General features: G+C 40.0%; 1 protein-coding gene across 6 annotated transcripts in view; it reads left to right on the top strand.

Moving 5' to 3' along the window:
• Positions 1–245: 245 nt before the first annotated feature.
• PRKG2 (protein kinase cGMP-dependent 2) overlaps positions 246–20,238 on the top strand; it is a 28,799-nt gene continuing 8,806 nt past the window's right edge. For 4 of the 6 annotated variants that reach the window (XR_009725064.1, XM_061350871.1, XM_061350872.1 and 1 more), the window contains exons 1-9: positions 246–391; positions 2,502–3,026; positions 9,107–9,273; positions 10,734–10,847; positions 13,903–14,008; positions 14,919–14,982; positions 15,779–15,856; positions 16,886–16,980; positions 17,826–17,894. Coding sequence is in view for 4 of the 6 variants with exons in the window: in XM_061350871.1 (XP_061206855.1) it covers positions 378–391; positions 2,502–3,026; positions 9,107–9,273; positions 10,734–10,847; positions 13,903–14,008; positions 14,919–14,982; positions 15,779–15,856; positions 16,886–16,980; positions 17,826–17,894 (1,232 nt within the window). In the remaining 2 variants the exon portion in view is untranslated. Of the gene's footprint in view, positions 392–2,501; positions 3,027–9,106; positions 9,274–10,733; positions 10,848–13,902; positions 14,009–14,918; positions 14,983–15,778; positions 15,857–16,885; positions 16,981–17,825; positions 17,895–20,238 lie in introns of those variants that run through there. The other 2 variants (XM_061350874.1, XM_061350879.1) reach the window with 2 other exon arrangements.

Here is a 20,238-nt window from a genome sequence, read left to right on the forward strand (position 1 = left end):
CATACAGCAATTGGGATAAAACAAAAATGTTATGTAGAGTCACAATAAGCAAAGCAGAGTTGACCAGCAAGACTGTTTTAAGGAAAACTAGATTTGCAGTGTGAGCTGCCTTGTCAGGTATTTCAATTCTAACCCACCGAAGGCTGCAAACCAGAACAGAATTGTGGCTGTAATAGCCAGCAAAGGCAAATTGCTGTGGCTTCCCAATTTATTTATTGCTGTCTGATCACACACCTTTTCAGGGACGTGTTCTCACCCAATGAAATGTTAAAAGCAATTAAAACTTAAGCCACATCACTTGTGGTTCAACCTGAAAATGTTGTACTTTATTCATGAGGCAGAACAACAGCTACTTTTGGCCATACCGATGACTGATCATGATAGCAGTATGGTTAGTGCCTGGTTAGTACATCAGTACTTTTATAAAACTTATTAAAATAGCTTATTGATGAGGCAAAAACCACAGTCCAAAGAAGAAAATTCTGTTTAGTCTAAGGCAGGTATTTTCTGTGCTGTGGTCTTTTGCAGTAACAGGATACAGCTGAGCAGGATACAGTCAAGCAGGATTCAGGAGCCTGAGCAGGTGTTTTGGGAAGAGCTCTGAGTGTGGTACTAAGGCCTGGAAATGCAGCCTTATGCTCATTCCTTTTCTCCTATTGAAGGTCTCCTTACGCTTGAACTAAACCAAACTGTAACCTGCCACTGTTGGCTCGCAGATGGGATTTATAGGCAGACATTGCTTCCCAAGACTAAAAAGAAGGAATGTGTTAATTTTTGTCTCCAGCTCAACTTGTACATTTAATATAGTTTGACCTAAGCAGCAGGCACTTCTTCCTTGGTCCTCTTGAAATTATACAATAAAATATACCAAAGACAGTGTGCAGGGAAGAAGGTGAGTGTCCTGGTTTCATATGGGGTAGAGTTAATTTTCTTCCTAGTAGCTGGTGCAGTGCTGGGTTTTGGCTTTAGTATAAGTAATACTGATAACATACAGATGTTTTAGTTGTTCCTCAGAGCACTTACCTTGATCAAGGACTTCTCAAGTCTCTCATGCTCTGCCATTGAGGAGGGGCACAAGAAGCTGGGAGGGAACGGAGACCCAGACTAGCCAAAGGGTAATTCCCCATACCTCTCAAAAGGTAATTGTTCCTTGAAGGTAGTAGCTGCTGTTGCAGCAACAAATGTGAGGCGGTTTAAAACGACAGAGCTACAGAAACAGTGCCACCTGCCTGTTCTTTATAGGATTAAATTAGGTCTGTGATGCTCTGAATTTGGCGTCAGCAAAAAACAGCAAGGTCGGTCAAACATTTGGAGTGATGTTTATATGAGAATGGACTGAGTAAACTAGGACTTCTCATTCTGGGAAAGAATTCAGAAATATGTGCAGGCAGAGAAGTAGGACAGAAATTTACAAAGTAGTAGAGAAAAGGTTAATAAAGATGCCTTTCTGAAACTGGATTTTCCTACATTTTGTATCTCTGGTTTTGTACTGGAAGAAACAAATTAAAGGAGGTAGTTCCTCATGCAAAAAGCAGACTTGTACAAATCCTCACTAGGGTCCTGCCAGGGTCTGCAGATATGAAGTTTACAGGGGTTAGATGGGAAATGGGACAAGTACTAGTATTACAGATCCATTGAGGATTAAATAAAGCATATCAGGCTCAGGAAATCTGAAATCTCAGACAGTATTTCAGTCAAGCAGCCTATGTGCTGATCCTTTGCTGGGCATCTCCTTAAGGCCATGGTTGAGATAGTTTACAAGCCAGCAAGACCCTTATTCTGATCAGTATGACTGTTCTTTTATGGTCATAACCCTTAAAGTTTGTTTGTTTGTTTGTTTTAGTATTATTAACATGTGTTTAATAATCACATATCCTTTGTGCCAGGCAGTTGCGCACCCACAGATTAAACAAGTCCGTGTACTCAGTAATTATTCCTCAATTGGAAAGTGATCCAACTCTTTTTTTTTTTTTTTTTAATCACAGAATTCATAGACTATCTCAAGTTAAAAAGGACCTGTAAGGATCATTGAGTCCGACTCTCTGCTCCTCACACAAATACCTAAAACTAAATCACACGACTAGGAGCGTCATCGAGATGCTGACAGGCTTGGTGCTCTGACTGCTTCCCTGGGGATCCTGTGTAACAGGCTCCTCCTTCTAACAGTTTTCTTGCTTCTGCAGTACAGTGCAAGCTTTTCTGCTTCCTGCTGGATTTTGAGGTTTTCTTTGTCTTTGTTACACGTCTCTTCTTCAACTCACAAACAAGAAGTGGTAACCATCAGATCCTTTGCTTTGTATCCACCATCTACCTACTTCTTCTCTTTGCCATGCTCTGATTTTCAGGGCTGTAAAGGATGAAAGCAATCAGCTATGTTTACAATAGTTGTATGTCTCAAATTCAGTTGCCAGTTAAAGACTAAATTCATTACTTATTATTGCATGATTATTTTTTTCTTGTTGGTGAATGAAGTAAAACTGCAAATTTATTTTCTCACCCAGGTCTCTGGACAAAATGGGGAATGGATTAGTGAAACCCAAGCACCTGAGACGAACAGACAGACATGTGGCAAACCTCTCTATTGGCTGTGGTGGCAACCGTAAGTTTTTGAAGGACCCAGGGCTAGGCATCAATGTGACCAGCGAGCAAGCTGATATTCTTTGCAGCAGGGTGCTTGAATTGGAAAAGGAACTGAAGAGAAAAGACCTAGAGTTGCAAGAGGGTCAAAGTTGTGTTGCTGAGCTTCAGGAACAGCTGGCTATGCAGGCTAAGGTCATAGCAGAACTCACCAAGGAGCTTCACAGCAAGTGTATACAGTTGAACAAGCTGCAGGATGTTGTTAGCACTCAAGGAGAGCACTCTCTTCAGCCTTCTCCTTTTAAAGCAGCTTCAAGGATTCAAATATCTGCTGACAGGAGAAGAGGAGCCAAGGAAGGTGTATCTGCAGAGCCGACGACACGGCTGTATGATTTGAACAGGCAAATTACGTTCTCCTTGGAAAAAGCAACAGTCCGAAAGGATTCCAGGTGAGCTCATTTCAGGGAGATTACATGCTTGAGTTACAGAGATAGAAATGTTATCACAATAATATCCTCTCCTTATGATAAATCGAGATTAAAGTATCCATCTTTTTTATATTGGCTTTATCACTGTGGTGGTTTGGTGCTGGCTGAGTTTGTGTGCAACTTTAAGCAAGAATCATCTCTGTCCCACAGAGTGCAGATGAAGAGTGGTGGGTAGCCTCTGTGTTTTAGTGGAGGAGAGACTCTTACAATAAGTCTCTTTGGGATTTATCTTTACTGCCAGTGAAGCAGAACCTAAGCCTCTTCTCAGGTCTGGATACACGTTGTGCTTGCAGCTAAAGATGTACTCTGGAACACTGATGAGCCAAAGGCTGGAGGCCTTCACATGGTTTCAGACATGGAACTGTTGGAACAAGTCCAGAGAAGGGCGACGAGGATGCTCAGGGGACTGGAGCACCCCCTGTATGAAGATAGGCTGAGAAAGTTGGGGCTGTTCAGCCTGGAGGACAGAAGGCTGCGTGGAGACCTCATAGCAGCCTTCCAGTATCTGAAGGGGTCCTATAAGGTTGCTGGGGAGGGACTCTTCATTAGAGACTGTAGTGATAGGACAAGGGGTAATGGGTTCAAACTTAAACAGGGGAAGTTTAGATTGGATATAAGGAGGAAATTCTTTCCTGTAAGGGTGGTGAGGTACTGGAATGGGTTGGCCAGGGAGGTTGTGAATGCTTCATCCCTGGTACTGTTCAAGACCAGTGTGGATGAAGCCTTGGGTGATATGGTTTAGTGTGAGGTGTCCCTGCCCATGACAGGGGGGTTGGAACTAGATGATCTTAAGGTCCTTTCCAACCCTAACTATTCTAGGATTCTAGGATTCTTATTCCCATTGCATGGACAACTTTAGAAAGGAGGAGGTGGCCCCAGCTCAGCACTTTCAGATGCAGTATGGACACCGATTCTGAGCTGTGTACAAAGTTTGTAGGCCTAGTTTCAACTCAGTCTGGTGTGAAATGTGAAATCTGTTGTGTAGTGTGATTATTCTCTTATCAGCTTCCTCTTTACCCTCCTGCCCAGCTTCTGACAGTCATGGTGTAGGAACCTGGTTTTGCTTGTTCCTCTGTGAGTACACTTCTAGCCTCTGCAAAAGCAAAAAATACCTCTTCTTCAACTCACACACAAGAAGTGGTAACCTCCTTGTGGAGCTCTGTGGTCGCAGCTGACCCTGTGGACAGAGGTATCAGACTGCTAACTTTCAGCATACCTTAGACCTTCTTTTGCTTTGCAGTGTAGACATAACCTGAGTATCTGTTTTAGCATGCTGGTAGCCAGAATCTATCTGGGTGTCAGCCAGCATCTTAAGTGCCTCAGGTTTGTGGGGATCTTTATCATTCTGTTAAGAATTCAAGGTACAATCTGAGTCTGTACTGTAGTAGACCTGAGAGTTATCAGATTTCCCCTCCATTATGTCCATCATTGCACATTAGAGGCTGTCTTGTGAAACAGAAAAGCTACCTGAGTCACCAGTGTGCTGTAGCATCACCATAAGGAGCTGAAATCTTCAGCTAGCAATGTTTTTCCAGTGTAAAGGAATGGTATTAACATTTTATCACAAGTACTTGGGCAGTTTAAGTAATTGTTTGCTTTAGGAGTGTTCTATTTGTAATTACCTGTCTTAAAATTTTCCTTCTTCATTCAGCACTTCTAAAAACATTTTCTTTTTTTCTTGTTGCATACCATCTCTGTTGTTTTTCTAGAAGATTTAGTGTAACAACAGGATAAAGGAGCAGTTATTTTCCTTTTCCCTCCTTTCATCTCTTACAGTCTGGTTTAGAGATTGTCATTGTTACTGCTGAGTCTCCCATAGATTCATAACAATTCAGAGCACACCACTCCTAAATTTATTCAGATATTTACTCCCCTGAAATAACTGACTGCTTAAGCATGCACTGCATTGGCAGTAAGAGCACGCCATCCTCCCCTTTCTTTCCCACCATTTCCAGCCTTTCTGTGATTCTGTTTGTAAACTAACATACATTATAGTCGCAGAGGGAAGAATTTATGCTTTCTGTAACAGGTCAAGTAATAGTGAAAGAATTTGCTCAGATTTCTCAGGGGCAGAGACATCTTTTGACGTGATAGTGGAAGATCATTTGATCTTCCAAATACTTTTGAAGCAAACAGATGCAAAGAAAAATACCACAAAACTGTTTTTACACATAGCACTACTATGCTGCTCAGGAAAGCCTGTGCTACATTTGCGCTTGTTTAAGCCACCATTGCCTGATGTGGAGACAGCCAAATGCTGGAAGGTTTCCTTACCTATGTTACTCCACAGTTGTGAAAGGAACTATTTCAGAAGGAAGGGAAGCTGCATGCTTTATTCTTGAATTTGCATTGAATCTAGAGGGTTACCAATCCCTTTTAGAAGCATTTTTAAAAAGCACAATTTTATGCTATTCATTTAGTAGGGGTTTAAGTGGCACGCTTTTGAGTATCTCAGCATGAATTCTTTTAATGACAGTTTTAGAAGCTTTCAGTAGTTCTTGATCTCTCTGTATTATTGTTTTCTCATGTCTATATTTCATCTCTTAAGCTAGCTGGATGAATCCATCTCAGTTTCCAAAACTGAGTGTTTGAGATTTTTCTTAATGGAAGTTTGAGCATTAAAATTTAACTAAAGCCTCAAGCTTTTGGAGTTTGAACAAGGTATATGAAAGCAGGTCTCTAAGGTCTTTCAAATGAGAATTTTTTAATCTGTTACCCTTTGCAGTGTTCAGAATCTATGTGTTTCAGTATCTCTAGGACCTGGTTCTCTATTTTTGTGTCCTTCCAGAGAATGCTATCACCATCCTCAGAATTTAAGCTGCCTACATTAAGTCTGGATTGTGACTCAGTTCTGTTATCAACAGTTATTTGTTGGGGAAGAACTATCTTGAGACTTGACATTGATGTCTTTTACCAGTCAAAGACATCAGATAACCAAAAATCTCCCATTAGTAGCAGAAACGTATAATAAGAGACAGGATTGCTCTGTAAAGTATATGCTGTACGCTTGTACCTGTGAGATGACTGTCTCATGATGGGACTAAATTCCCGATTCTGTTCACAAGAAGCCCTTCATAGAGTGTCAAGTGTTCATCCTGGGGGTTTACTGGGAATGTATTGAAAGGGGCAGGGGTAACATTTCCACAAGACCTAACAGCAAGGAGGGGAGAAAAGCCTGGAGAAGGATGCTAATGGCTTAGCTAGCCCCACGCGATGAAGTCCTACTAGTGGTGGATCCAATAAATACCTCAACACCAGACCAGTTGTGTGGAGTTGTGCACCCACTTTTGGCCTTTTAGTAGTATTCATCAGGACTGTGACTGGCTCAAGTACAGGATTAAACATCTTTCGTCCTTTCAGGACCTCTAGTTATGTCCAGCAGCAGTTTGCAGAAGTGGGGCAGGTATAGGAGAAAGTGAGGAAACAGCAAAGACACGACTGTAAGATAGATATTATGCTGTTTGCCCATGAAATGAGCAAGAAACTGATTCAAGAGCCTGAGCCATGGTTATGATATTCATGTGTCCTTTGGTCTGTGGCCAACTGCATTTTTTTGAAAACAGCATAGTCTCCTGTAGTTCTGGAAGCTTTAGTGCTCATTTTAAGTAACAGTTTATGAGCCATTACTGTATTTTACTGCAGTATTGTATGTATGATCAGGGCAGGGTGAATTAAATAAGCAATCAGAAAACAAAGTTAGAGCTTATGTTCTAATAACCCTGTTGTTTTCAGCAGAAGTTGAGTTGTTATCTCTATTTCTAAACACACTCCTCACCATAGCTACTTGATTTTATTTTTCTTGCCTCATTTCATCACCTTTATTTGTTTTCAGTCATTATATGGCTAGTAACATTGTAAGTCTACTTAAATTGACTTAACTGATTGTTCATTCATGAAATCATAGAATCATAGAATAGTTAGGGTTGGAAAGGACCTCAAAATCATCTAGTTCCAGCCCCCCTGCCATGGGCAGGGACACCTCACACTAAACCATGTCACCCAAGGCTCTGTCCAACCCAGCCTTGAACACTGCCAGGGATCGAGCATTCACAATTTCCCTGGGCAACCCATTCCAGTGCCTCACCACCCTTACAGTAAAGAACTTCCTCCTTATATCCAATCTAAACTTCCCCTGTTTAAGTTTGAACCCATTACCCCTTGTCCTACCACTACAGTCCCAAATGAAGAGTCCCTTCCCAGCAACCTTATAGGGCCCCTTCAGATACTGGAAGGCTGCTATGAGGTCTCCATGCAGCCTTCTCTTCTCCAGGCTTAACAGCCCCAACTTTCTCAGCCTGTCTTCATACGGGAGGTGCTCCAGTCCCCTGATCATCCTCATCGCCCTCCTCTGTTGTTCCAACAGTTCCATGTTCTTTTTATGTTGAGGACACCAGAACTGTACACAGTACTCCAAGTGAGGTCTCACAAGAGCAGAGCAGAGGGGCAGGATCACCTCCTTTGACCTGCTGGTCACGCTCCTTTTGATGCAGCCCAGGATACGGTTGGCTTTCTGGGCTGTGAGTGCACACTGAAGCTGGCTCATGTTCGTTTTCTCATCGACCAGCACCCCCAAGTCCTTATCCTCAGGGCTGCTCTGAATCTCTTCTCTGCCCAGCCTGTAGCTGTGCCTGGGATTGCTGCAACCCAGGTATAGGACCTTGCACTTGGCATGGTTAAACTTCATAAAGCTGGCATCGGTCCATCTCACAAGCTTGTCATGGTCCCTCAGGATGGGATATTCCTGGATATTCTTCAGGAGGTTTTCCCATGCAGCGTATTTTTGATTATAACTGTGCTGTGTTTTTATGAATACAAGCAAAAGTGAACTTTAAATGCCTCAGAAAGTTGTTAGAGTGTTTATTTTGTTATACAGCTTCCTTACACATGCACATTAAGGAAAGGACTTGAAGGCAGAATTTATCTTTCACTTCAACAGTAAAGTCAAAGTAATCAGTAGGTCCATAAAAACTCCATCAGTGCAGCAGTTGTTTAACTGCTTTCACTCTGGCATGGATTCAAGACACTGCTTTGTAGGCAGCCCTTGACCTAGAACATACACAAGTCAGCCAGAACTCATAGATTGTCATGTATGTATGTATGTATGTGTAGCCAGCTTTGTTTTGGTTGGTTAGTGGATTTAAGCACTGTTGTATTTTCCACATTTTCTTCTTAAAAATCCAACCACTGTCTTTTATGGATTGAAGCTTTTCTAAAGACTTTTTAACAAAATAACTCAGGATGGCTGTAGTTTGCTGTAGCATCACCAAAGTGTGCTATAAATGCTGAATATCAGAAAGCAAAGAGGTCAGCATTAATGGTTGCATACCTATATCCACAAGCCCTTGTATTACATTTTTACTTCTGATTGTATTCTAAAAATTCCTAAAAGCAGTACAACTTGCTTTGGTTTTCCCACTAACAGTGTCTTCTAATATTTCCCTAATCAAAACCAGCAGCTGTTAAATCATTTTTTGTGTACTTTTATTTCCTTGCATCTTTCCTCACCACACAGGAGAAACTCTTGATGAGGTCTTAATACCATCAGTGTTGACTTTAACCCTGTTGCTATCATCGGTGTTACATTTTTGCTGGGTATTAGGAAAAATGTGATAGAATTTTAGAGAAGTGGGTCTGATTTTATACCAAGTTGCCATTCCTGTAGAGGCAGTGGTATGGAAAGTCATACCTTTCACATTTCTTTCCTTCAGGTAAGCAAGTGCATTTATCTTAGTTGTGCAACAGGGAAAGAATATGGTGAGAAACAGTCCAAAACTTTCTGGGGAGCATGTCTTCTACTGGGAGCTTTTTTACATCTAAGATAATGCTTTCTGCAGGCAGGGTCACATAGGAGAAGAGAGACCATAGCATGGTACTGCTAATGGGTATGCATATTGATTGCAAGTGTTGTAACATTTGTCAGTGGTACTGGTCATATGAGTGTGAGAAATGAGAGGAAACAGCTAGAGAGGAATGAATGCCAAGTGAATAATATTCCTCAACCATGTTGGATCTTTAAAGTTTGTTTGTTTGTTTGAAACCAGTGAGAAGAAACTTATCACAGATGCCCTGAATAAAAATCAGTTCTTGAAGAGACTGGAGCCTCACCAGATCCGGGATATGGTGGAATGTATGTATGAAAGGACTTTCCAGCAAGGGAGCTATGTCATCAGACAGGGAGAGCCAGGCAATCACATTTTTGTGCTCAAAGGTGAATACTGCTTACTCATATAACACACAAGTGTGAGAAAGTGGAACGCAGCTTAGAAGTCTTTGCAGGAAACCACAGTGATGATGTTTGTGCTCTTAAATCATTTTTGCCAGCCCTACTGAGGGCAATGCAAGTTTTGCCTGTGAGTTTTATGAAACAGAGTAAGAGCAACAAAAAAAAAAAAAGGCTTAGAAACTTAAACCTTGATTTAATGTTATTTCATGGCGTATTTCATTTCTGAAAGCCTATAGGTCAGCAAATCCTTTCTGTTGTAGCTATAGCCAAACGAAGAGCAAGTACACTTTAAAACACAGAAAACTGCTCAATAATGAAGCCACTTCTGAAACAAATTTACTTTTCAACATTCATGGAAGCTTATACCAGTTTTCTGTGTATGGGGAAATTGCAAGATGAGGTTCTGAGTTTATTGTTCTCAAAGATTAGAGGTCTGTTTTGTTTTCAAAAGAGCTGCAACAGCAACAAAAAAGCCTTCGGATAGGAAGACTTTCCTAAAGTATTGACAGCAGGTCTGAAGTAATCTCACTGCAGTAGTCATCTGTGCTGACTGCCATTGTGACTCAAATCTCAAACGACAGATTTTTGGAAAGCACACCTTCTGGCTTCTTGCTTCATATGATTGATGGTCACTGTGTTAGGATAACATAGATGGTGCAGGGAGAAAAAGGAGGCAGGATTTGTAATCTGTTAGTCATATTCTTGCTAGACAAAATCATAACATTTTGGAAAACAGATAAAATATGAGGAAGTTGTGCACATGGAAATTTTTCTGGCACATGAGACATTTTTTGAGGAGTCAGTGGGTCTCTTGGAGAGAAGAGGGCTAAGCTTTCAGAACATATTTAGGAGAAGGTTTTTTTGGACCATAACCTATGAAGAAATTCAGATTGACTTTTGCTAGGTTTGTAGTAAGGCTCAAAGACAGTTTATTGAGGATTTAATGTGCTTTTTTGTTTTTCTGTCCTTTCCTTTGCATTCTGCACATATATACATAAACAAGTATAAACAGGCAAACCGCAGGAGTTCAGTGTTAAGACTGGTCTGTCTATGCTACAGTAGGCTATCTGAACCTGTACTGACTGTTTTGTTGTAGCAAAGGTTTATCCCATCAGGATTTAGAAGGGCTGTTTTCCATGGCCTATTAGTGTTGAAAGGTTTCTCTCTGCTTTCCCTCCCTTCCAGAGTAGATTTCTAGATTAGCAATACATTTAAAAAACAAAACAAAACCAAAACCAAACCAAACCAAAAAACAACCATCCCTCTCCCCTAGAATCCCAACAAAATAAACACCAGAAAGCCCCACAAACCTCTACTGTTTTGCAGGTGTTGCTCCTCTTCCTTTGTTCCAGGGAGTGGCAAAGGCAGAATATTGTTTTGTATTCTCTTCACTCTGTGCAGTTGAGCTCAGTTTTAATGCTTGTTATCCTGATGATTTTTGACAGAGGGCAGCCTGGAGGTCTTTCAGCAGGATAAACTACTCTCCTCAATACCTGTGTGGACGGCATTTGGTGAACTAGCCATTTTATACAACTGCACACGGACAGCCTCTGTGAAAGGTACCTAAGGTTTACTATAACAACATTGGTCAAAAAGAAAACTGTGAATTTTTGTGAGGTCCTTGTTACAGCCAGGTTATCTTTGAAGTTTTCATTGAATGCATTTCTGCGTGTCCTGATTATCTACAGTAAGCTCATGTTTCCTTTCTTGAGTTCCTTCTGCTTGCGAACTCTAACACTATGCCATGAATATAATTCCATCTCTATCATGACTTTTGATAAACAATTAGGCATCTATAGATCTGCTGTTTAGCCAGATCTGTACCAAACTATCTGCTATGGAATGGCTACGTTTTAATGTTGAATGATTCAGTAGCAGTGGCAGTCTTTGACTCTTATGTTCTTTCTTGCATCAAATGCAACTCTGAGGCTGAAATTACAGTTAGTTTGAAACCGTGGTGTTTTCAAAGGGGAGATAAAGTGTAATTCAAGAGGAAATAAAATATGTAGGAGTTAGTTGCTGTTTTACTTCTTTTAGTTCTGTATCGTTAAGTTACTGAGTCTTGCCAATATTCACTTGCACCTGGTATTTGCAACTGGCACTCAGGAGATTTCAGTTTGATCTCAAATGTGGTGGAGGAAAAGGTGAAACTTCCAGGTGAGATGTGCTGCTTCTCTGAGACAAATAGTATCTTTTGCTTTGTGTTTACTAGCAGACCTGGATGGAGTTGTTAAGTGTTGCTCTGACACATATACGCCTCTTCCTGCATAAAACTTGATATTCATTCACTAAGTACCATTTAATTCATTTTCTAACCTGCCATAATTATTCTGTGTCACACCAGGAAGTGACCAAATATTATAAAAATCTCAATTTTCCCTCTCTACCATTCCATAAAATTTGTGCTTAGAGACTAATTTCTTTTCCTGTCTAAATCTGCAGGGACTTTGAACCACCAGTAAGAATGAAGAGTTCATGTTGACTTAAAAATGAGCAAATTGAATAAAACAAGAAGTTGTTAGCTTTAAAAGCTCCTGGTATTTCTTTCTGCTCCCAGTTTAAGCACTTGATCATTGATGGCTGTGCAGATGGAAATTATTACATCTAATCTGTTTTTGTTGCCTGATAAACAGAGCAGCATCAATAACGTGATTATTTTTCTTACTAGCACACTGATCTACTTGAATGTGTTCCCTATTTTCCTGTTTTGCTTGCTGTATAGTATTAGCATTATAAAGTAGTGTTTCTGCATAGTAAGATGTTATGCTGCTTTAAACCTTTGTTAACATTAGTTGGTTTTGAGGTAGGACAAGAGTTGTCAAGTTACGGACAGGAAACTGATTACTTTAAATCCCTGCAGAAACCTGCCCCTCCCCAATAGCTTTCCTATATTTCTGGTTGTGAAGGAAGAGCAGTACAATGCCATAAATGACTAGTAAATACATATGTGAAAACTCTTTCTTGATACTGGATTAAGAGACGCCCTTTGCCTGCAGTCTTTGAAAACTGAGAAGTGAAGGACTTCAGACAGACAGCATTTCAATGGCTGCTGCTATACAACAGCATGTTTACATTCAGTAGCTGTATTTGACACTGGGAATGTGATTTACTCCTATGTTTATAAATTTCTCTGTCTCATTTTTGAAATTACATGCACTTTTCTAGCTATATAATTGTTTTCTTTAGTTAAGGTGCAAGATACAGGAAAAGCGTCCACGATAGCTTGGATACTTGCCATATTTTCTTCATACGAAGTAACCTGAAAGATGTTATTCAGGAGAAAAACAAAACCAAAGCAATACCTTTGTTCTCCCTTCCAACATCCAAAACTATTTTTGAGTTATTTTGATAAATGGCTGTTGAGAGCATATGTGTATATCAGGGTTAAGTACAAAGAACAATGACTGTGCATAATTTTAAACCTGGCATTTTTCTTTCCTGTATTCTGTGTGCATGATAAATTGAGATCAATTGCTTTATTTTTTTCTGCAGCTTTCCTTTATCCCAGAGAAAACAGCTTTGTTCCTTCTTATGACAGAAGGAAAATTGTTGAATATGGTGTAATGTCTTTTAAAATAAGATACTAAATTGAACAGAATCACCTTATTTTGCTTAAACTAAAAAGGGCAATGTGTTCTGTTATGCCACTGATTGCACATAGAGACCACTTAGTGGTTTGCACCTTTGATGCTGGATCTTATGCGTGTTTACTGTATTAATATTTTGATTACCCCTCGAAAGATAATGATTAATGTTTTGATTACTCTTTATTCCCTTACAAAATGGCTACATTGGAGGAAAGTTTAGATTTACATTGGGGAAGGTTAGGTTGGATATAAGGAGGAAATCCTTTCCTGTTAGGGTGGTGAGGCACTGGAATAGGTTGCCCAGGGATGATGTGAATGCTTCATCCCTGGCAGTGTTCAAGACCAGCTTGGATGAGGCCTTGGGTGACATGGTTTAGTGTGAGGTGTCCCTGCCCATAGCAGGGGAGTTGGAACTTGATGATCTTAAGGTCCTTTCCAACCCTAACTATTCTATGATTCTATGAAAACTGTGTGAGGATCACAGGATTAAATAAAATGTATATCTTGACCTTTGTTATTTCTATCTTACTGCCTGTCTCACAAACTTTGCATGTAATGTGAGTTAGAAATGGGTCCAAGACATATTATTCAACATTTATCTCATAAATGATAAATTCAGCCAAATTTTTCTTTCAAATAAGCTCCTTTGCAGATTACATTGCAGCTTTTGAATGCAATGACTGTCCATGATTACAAGTAGATCATCAGAAGTATTCAGCCCTGTTTGTGTTCATAGTAAATGGCTAGGTTTTCAAGGTTACGCAGCCTGTGGATTTGCATGGAAAGTGCTGTGTGGCTGTGTGGAGGAGCCATTTGGAAAACTATGCCTTACTTTAGGGGGCATTGTTTAAGTGGAAACTGAATTCTTTTACAAGTCTGATGCAGTAGCTGCTATATACTCTAAAATTTGGCCTTAGGCATTTTGGAAGAGATAGTCTGCCTAGTACCATGACCTGATACTGTAATATCTTCCATCACATTATTGGGAAGCATTGTTGATTTTGTTGTTGGCTTTTGTTTTCTTAAGCAATCACCAGTGTTAAAACATGGGCATTGGACAGAGAAGTGTTTCAAAATATCATGAGAGTGACAGCACAAACAAGACAAGAGCAATACAGAAACTTCCTTAGAAGGTAAATATAATGCATTTATATTTCTAATACTGGTTTCAGCTTCTTCGTAAGGTGCACAATACAGAGTCTGCCTTACAAAGAGAAAGAAGTGCTCATAATGCAAAGGGCCTCAAAAGCCTCAATACTCACATCTCTTAGTTTTTCTTTTGAAGAGTCATAAAATCTTTTTTCTCATTTTGATTGTTCTTATCCTGTATTACATTAGGAAACAGCAATAGGTTCTTGAAGGCTTTTAAGTAATGGAAGAAATGTATGGGAAGGTTACATGGCTAGAAGTTAAAACAATATATTAAATAAATCCTTCACGTAGAAGTTAATTTGCTGCAGGAATAGATTAAGCAATCTTCATCCCTTGGAGACTTGAATATGAGAACTGCATGTCTCTCAATTTATGAACCAATATAAATTACTAGCAAATCTGCAGAGTAAAATAATTCTTCCTCCTGCATGGAACACAGAGTAGTACAGTGCTTTTCCTTAAAAAGAAAGTCAAATTAGAGGTTCCAAACCATAATCAGCTGATTTCATATTTTCTTTCTTTAACAAAGAATTACCATTCTGTTTTGGCTTCAAATCAAGACCTCAGGCCTGGCCGTGCAGAGAATGTCGTGTGTATTTTTGCATCCATCTCCACCTTTGATTTCTATAAATACTCCTTAGCTGAGCCTGGGTGGCTGGAGAGCTCTATGATTTCCTAACTTTTACAAGTCTGAGTGCTTAGGATGGGAAGTTTTTTCTTTCTCACCAGCAAGTTCACTAAATCATCACCATGGCTAGATTCTCTTTTAGTACTTGTCCAAGTAGTACTGAAGTTGTATATATGAGATCATTAAAACAGTGTTAATGACAACTATTTTTGTTGTTTGCTTTTGTTTGGTTGGTTTTGTTTTGCATTTCTGTTTTCTGGAAGCGTGTCCTTGCTGAAAAACTTACCTGAGGATAAGTTGACCAAGATCATAGACTGCCTGGAGGTGGTAAGAGACTGTTAAGTTTTTCTGAACAGTATTCAATAAGCTTTCAAAATAACAAAGAAGAATAAATAAGTAAAAAAAATATATATTAAAAAGCAGCCAAGCTTTTTTTAACATGACAGTGGTTTTGAAGTGGTTGGAGTAGAATTCCAGGTTGGCATCAAATAATAACATTTAGTGGCATAAAAGCTAGTTATATCTTTGACGTGAAAGGAACCAAGCAAGTAGACAAGAGGATTTATAATCCAGCCTTTATTAAGATGAAACACTTAGAGGAGAAAAAAATGAGGAATATTTATGAGAAACAGATTACGAAGCTGAAAGTTAACATGGAAAAATGCTTGATTGAAAGTTTAATAATGAAGGCAGGGCTCCTTAGCATGCACAGAAAAGTTGATGCTTTCATAGCTTGCAATAAATGACTTAGGCATTCCCACTGAGGTGTCAAGCCCAGAATTACTTTTGGAAATGGGATTTTGATCTAGAACTCTTTTAAGAGCTTTTTATTTTGGAGGTTTTTCCTCTCATTTCCCCCTGCTTCATAAGGATAATACCAGTGTTAGTATGTTTTTTAACAAACAACATGCTGCTGCATGAAGATATGTTACAGATTGGATGCCATGCTTTATTTAGGGGAATGATTGCATATTATGGAATGCAACATACGCAGGAGATAGGAAGTTAAACATCACTGGAACATCCATATGTATTAAGAACTCTGCATGGTAATCAGAATTTTCAAAGAAGCTAATCACGTATTGAACAATATTGCCTCTCTCTTCGCCTCCTTCCACAACAGGAGTACTATGAAAAGGGAGATTATGTTATTCGGGAAGGAGAAGAAGGCAATACCTTCTTCATAATAGCAAAAGGAAAGGTAAGATGTAATAAACCTAATTTACAAAGTAACATATACATCTGTATTTCAAAAGCTACTTTGAAGGATGTGGTCTTTGGTCTATAGTAAAATCTGTGCAGAGAGCTTTTGAGGATGCTATTAAGTTCACAGCACTATGATAAAAGCCTGGAGCAGCGTTTCAGAGATTCAGGGAGCCTAATTTTCACAATGAACCCATGTTACACTGTTCTAATTATAATGTAATTGAAGTATGTCCTGAAGCATCATGACACTGACACAGAGATGTAAAGTCTATTTTTTGTAAATGAGATTTGGTCCTATGTCTTCTCCTGAATGTTTCAGTATCTGATGGGCAAGCTATAGACTTGTGAAATGTCTAAGAAATAACAGAGTCCTAGGTTAAATGGAGAGTGGCCTTCTAGGTGACTCAGGGTCTATTCCTTCTCCCAGAAGAGTAAGGCAGCAGCCTTTATCCATCAGCTGTTAGATTGGAGGCAGACACAGGACTCTAAAGAATCAAATCAGAATTTTCATCAATAAACTTCCAGTTGGGTTTTTGAGTTTCCAAAACATGTCTGTGTCTGGAGATAATTCTGATTTGGTTTGTGGCATCAGCAGAATGTGTGCTACTGTGGACGTGGAATTTAACGACAGGAGATGTGAGTTAACGTTTGTGGAGGCTATGTTTAGCTGAGAAGATAAAAAGCTCATATGATGCCTGCCCACTGTGGGAACTGAAGCACTTTTCAGTTTTTCATTAAAATGCAATTTATTTTGCTCCGTTTTAAAAGATAAGAGGAGAAAATGTTGGGGGTTGGGCAGTAATGAATATATTAATTTTTCCATCTCAGCAAAAATCAGAGATCACAGAATCATAGAATGTTTGAAGGTTTTAATTTTTGTGAGGAGGGAGTAATTATATACATTTGTAACTCTTTCTGCATCATTACTGAATTTAAGACATTTATGAAATACTCAGAAGGGAAAGGGAAACCATGCAATACTTGGAAACTTTCCTTACTGAATTTTTGTTCCTGTACTTTCCAGGTAATAGTTACCCAGAGTACTGCAGATCATTCGCAGCCTCAGCTGATTAAAAATCTCCATAAAGGAGATTACTTTGGAGAAAAGGCTCTGATCAGGTTAGTTCACATTGTCTGATTCATGATGTATAGTATTTCAAATGACCTATCACTATATGTCAGATTATACAGCACATGGCTATTTTTAATATAATCTTCGCTTTGATTGTGATGTCAGCAGATGAAGGCAATGACTGAATTTGTCTTAATGTTTTGTTTTTTGTAGAGAGAACTTGAATGTACACACTGTCACCTACTCTTGGTTTTCCCTGAAAAAGTCAAATGCCAGCCTTCTCTGTGATGTTGCTTGTAGTTTATATTTCAGTAAAAGCTGTGACGAAACCTTATGCCAGGCTTTATATGACTCCTAGTATGGATAGGTACCATAATTACCAGACTGAGGTGCTGTTTCCATGATGGTGCTCATGATAGTAAGAAATAGAGAAAAGGAGTAGAGAGATGATATGTTCAAATATGTAGCACAAGTTTATGTGGGTAATGGAGTAGGGATCATTAGGTCTTTAAGATGTTTTATATCTGAGAATTATTTCAGAAGTGAGTAGTAAATCCTGATATACTACTAGATGTAATGCTAATTACATCTCATGTAATTGAGATCATCATAAATGTAATGCTAATTACAGCTCATCCTAAATTCTTGGAAAGTTGCTAAAGGAAGTCATGAACCAAACTGTTGAAACTGGAAAACAAATACTGTGCTAGACAGTAAGAATGGCTAATAAAATGCTATGATTATGTACTTGGTTCAGTAATACTAATCTGGATACAGGCTGCAGAGGCCTTTGAGGAGTGTCACCTATAGCAGCTGTGACTCCCCATGAATACAGTGTGTGGTGCTTTGAGGATTTTTGCATGCTTCTGAATTCTTCTGTTTCAATTTTTAGTGATGATGTCAGATCAGCAAATGTTATTGCAGATGAATACAATGTGGAGTGCCTCGTTATAGATAGAGAGTAAGTACTGTGCTACTGTTTAATGAAAGATTTGCATTCTCTTTCAGTAAGATAATAGTAAGATGTGACTTCACTGTAGGCATAATCACAATGTTTTCCTTAAATGAATACTGAATGAGTGGTTATGCTTTTGGGATACTGAACTGTGCCTATGCTTTAGACAAAGACTTTGTGAAGAGAGGCTGAGAGAAGGTGCAGGAGCACGGAAGCTCAGAGTAGTTCAGAGTTACTTTTTTCTTTCTCTCCTTGTGGTGCTGAGGTTTCACATTTGTTAAGTACTATTTATTGGCTCAGGGAACATCAAAATCCCTGCTGTCCCTGGTTCTGGGATGTCCTTTTGCTGAGCAGGACATGCAGACAAATGCCTGGTTTTATCAGGAATTTTACACTTCCTAAAGTGGAAAAGAATGGAGCAGACAGAAGATAAAAGAAAAGAAGCTCTCAGTGGAAAGTGAAACAAAAACCTGTATTTCTCAAAGCTAGCTGTATGGATGATTACCTGAAATGTGGACAGCCACCATGCTTTTCCTTGCTGAATCCCAGAAGGGCTCCTACTGAGATTCTATCCCTACTTAGGAAACGTCATCTTGATCTGTGAATGCATTGTCATCTTCTTTTCTTTAGCCTGTTTAAATGCGTTGCAGAGAAGCATACCAAAACTGGTGCATTCTAGGGGAAGGGGATACCAACAGGTTTGCAGTAGATAAATCAAGGGCTGTCATGGCATTGATGGAGAGTGGCACACAGTATGAGAAACAAAACAGCATGACCTGGAAGTTGAACTGGTCAGTTCCCAGAGCTACAATATCATTGGTATTAGTGAGACTTAGAGAAATGAAGCCCACAGTTGGGAGTACTGTCACAGAGGGCTACAGCCTGTTCAGGAGAGAGCCAGGGCCGGCAAAGTGGAGGTGTCACACTGCACTAAAGGGAAAGGTTCGATTGTACAACCCTTACAGTTAGTGATGATGTGGTTGTGAGCCCCTGGGTGAGGACTAGAGGGATGGAAAACAAAGGAAATATTGTAGTGGGTGTCTACTAACAATCACTCAGGCAGGATGTAAGCACTGATGAGTTATTCAGTAGGCAGTTACGAAGTTCTGGATGGGTAGCCCTTGTCATAGAATCATAGAATCATAGAATAGTTAGGGTTGGAAAGGACCTTAAGATCATCAAGTTCCAACCCCCCTGCCATGGGCAGGGAGACCTCGCTCTAAACCATATCACCCAAGGCCTTGTCCAACCTGGCCTTGAACACCGCCAGGGATGGAGCATTCACAACCTCCCCGGGCAACCTATTCCAGTGCCTCACCACCCTAACAGGAAAGAATTTCCTCCTTATATCCAATCTAAACTTCCCCTGTTTTTTAACCCATTACCCCTTGTCCTATCACTACAGTCCCTAATGAAGAGTCCCTCCCCAGCATCCCTATAGGGCCCCTTCAGATACTGGAAGGCTGCTATGAGGTCTCCACGCAGCCTTCTCTTCTCCAGGCTTAACAGCCCCAACTTTCTCAGCCTGTCTTCATACGGGAGGTGCTCCAGTCCCCTGATCATTCTCGTGGCCCTCCTCTGGACTTGTTCCAACAGTTCCATGTCCTTTTTATGTTGAGGACACCAGAACTGTACACAATACTCCAAGTGACGTCTCACAAGAGCAGAATAAAGGGGCAGGATCACCTCCTTCAACCTGCTGGTCACGCTCCTTTTGATGCAGCCCAGGATATGGTTGACTTTCTGGGCTACAAGCGCACACTGAAGCCGTCTCAGGTTCATTTTCTCATCGACCAGCACCCCCAAGTCCTTCTGCTCAGGGCTGCTCTGAATCTCTTCTCTGCCCAACCTGTAGCTGTGCCTGGGATTGCTCCGACCCAGGTGTAGGACTTTGCACTTGGCATGGTTAAACTTCATAAGGCTGGCATCGGTTCATCTCACAATCTAGATGATTGTTGTTAGTACTGTTCTAAGCCTATTCTGCCTACAGTATTGTTACTTATCTATGAAGAGGCAGAGATGTTTTCAATCACTCGAGCCCTAGGTACACAGTGCCATATCCTTTGGAATGGAAGGACTGATAGTGTGGACTTATGCCAGCCTGGTTCCTGTGATAGGGATGGTGAAACCAAAAATTAGTAAGGATGTGGAAGTACACTCAGCCTGCTCCAAATTATTTAAACATAACATAAAATGACCTGAGGAAATCAGGTACTTTGTCCCCCTACACTTCAGTAAACCAGGTTTGGTACTTCAGCTGGTTACTGCCTCTTCAAAGCTCTTAGAATTTGTATTTTCAGAGTGATAGTGTAAAGCTCAGTCTGGGTGGTGACTTACAGGCAATGTAAAG

This window comes from Neopsephotus bourkii, unplaced genomic scaffold (genome assembly GCF_033783945.1).
Source record: "Neopsephotus bourkii isolate Nb327-2 ecotype Australia unplaced genomic scaffold, CSIRO-AGI_Nbou_v1 NB_547, whole genome shotgun sequence".
Classification (NCBI taxonomy): domain Eukaryota; kingdom Metazoa; phylum Chordata; class Aves; order Psittaciformes; family Psittacidae; genus Neopsephotus; species Neopsephotus bourkii.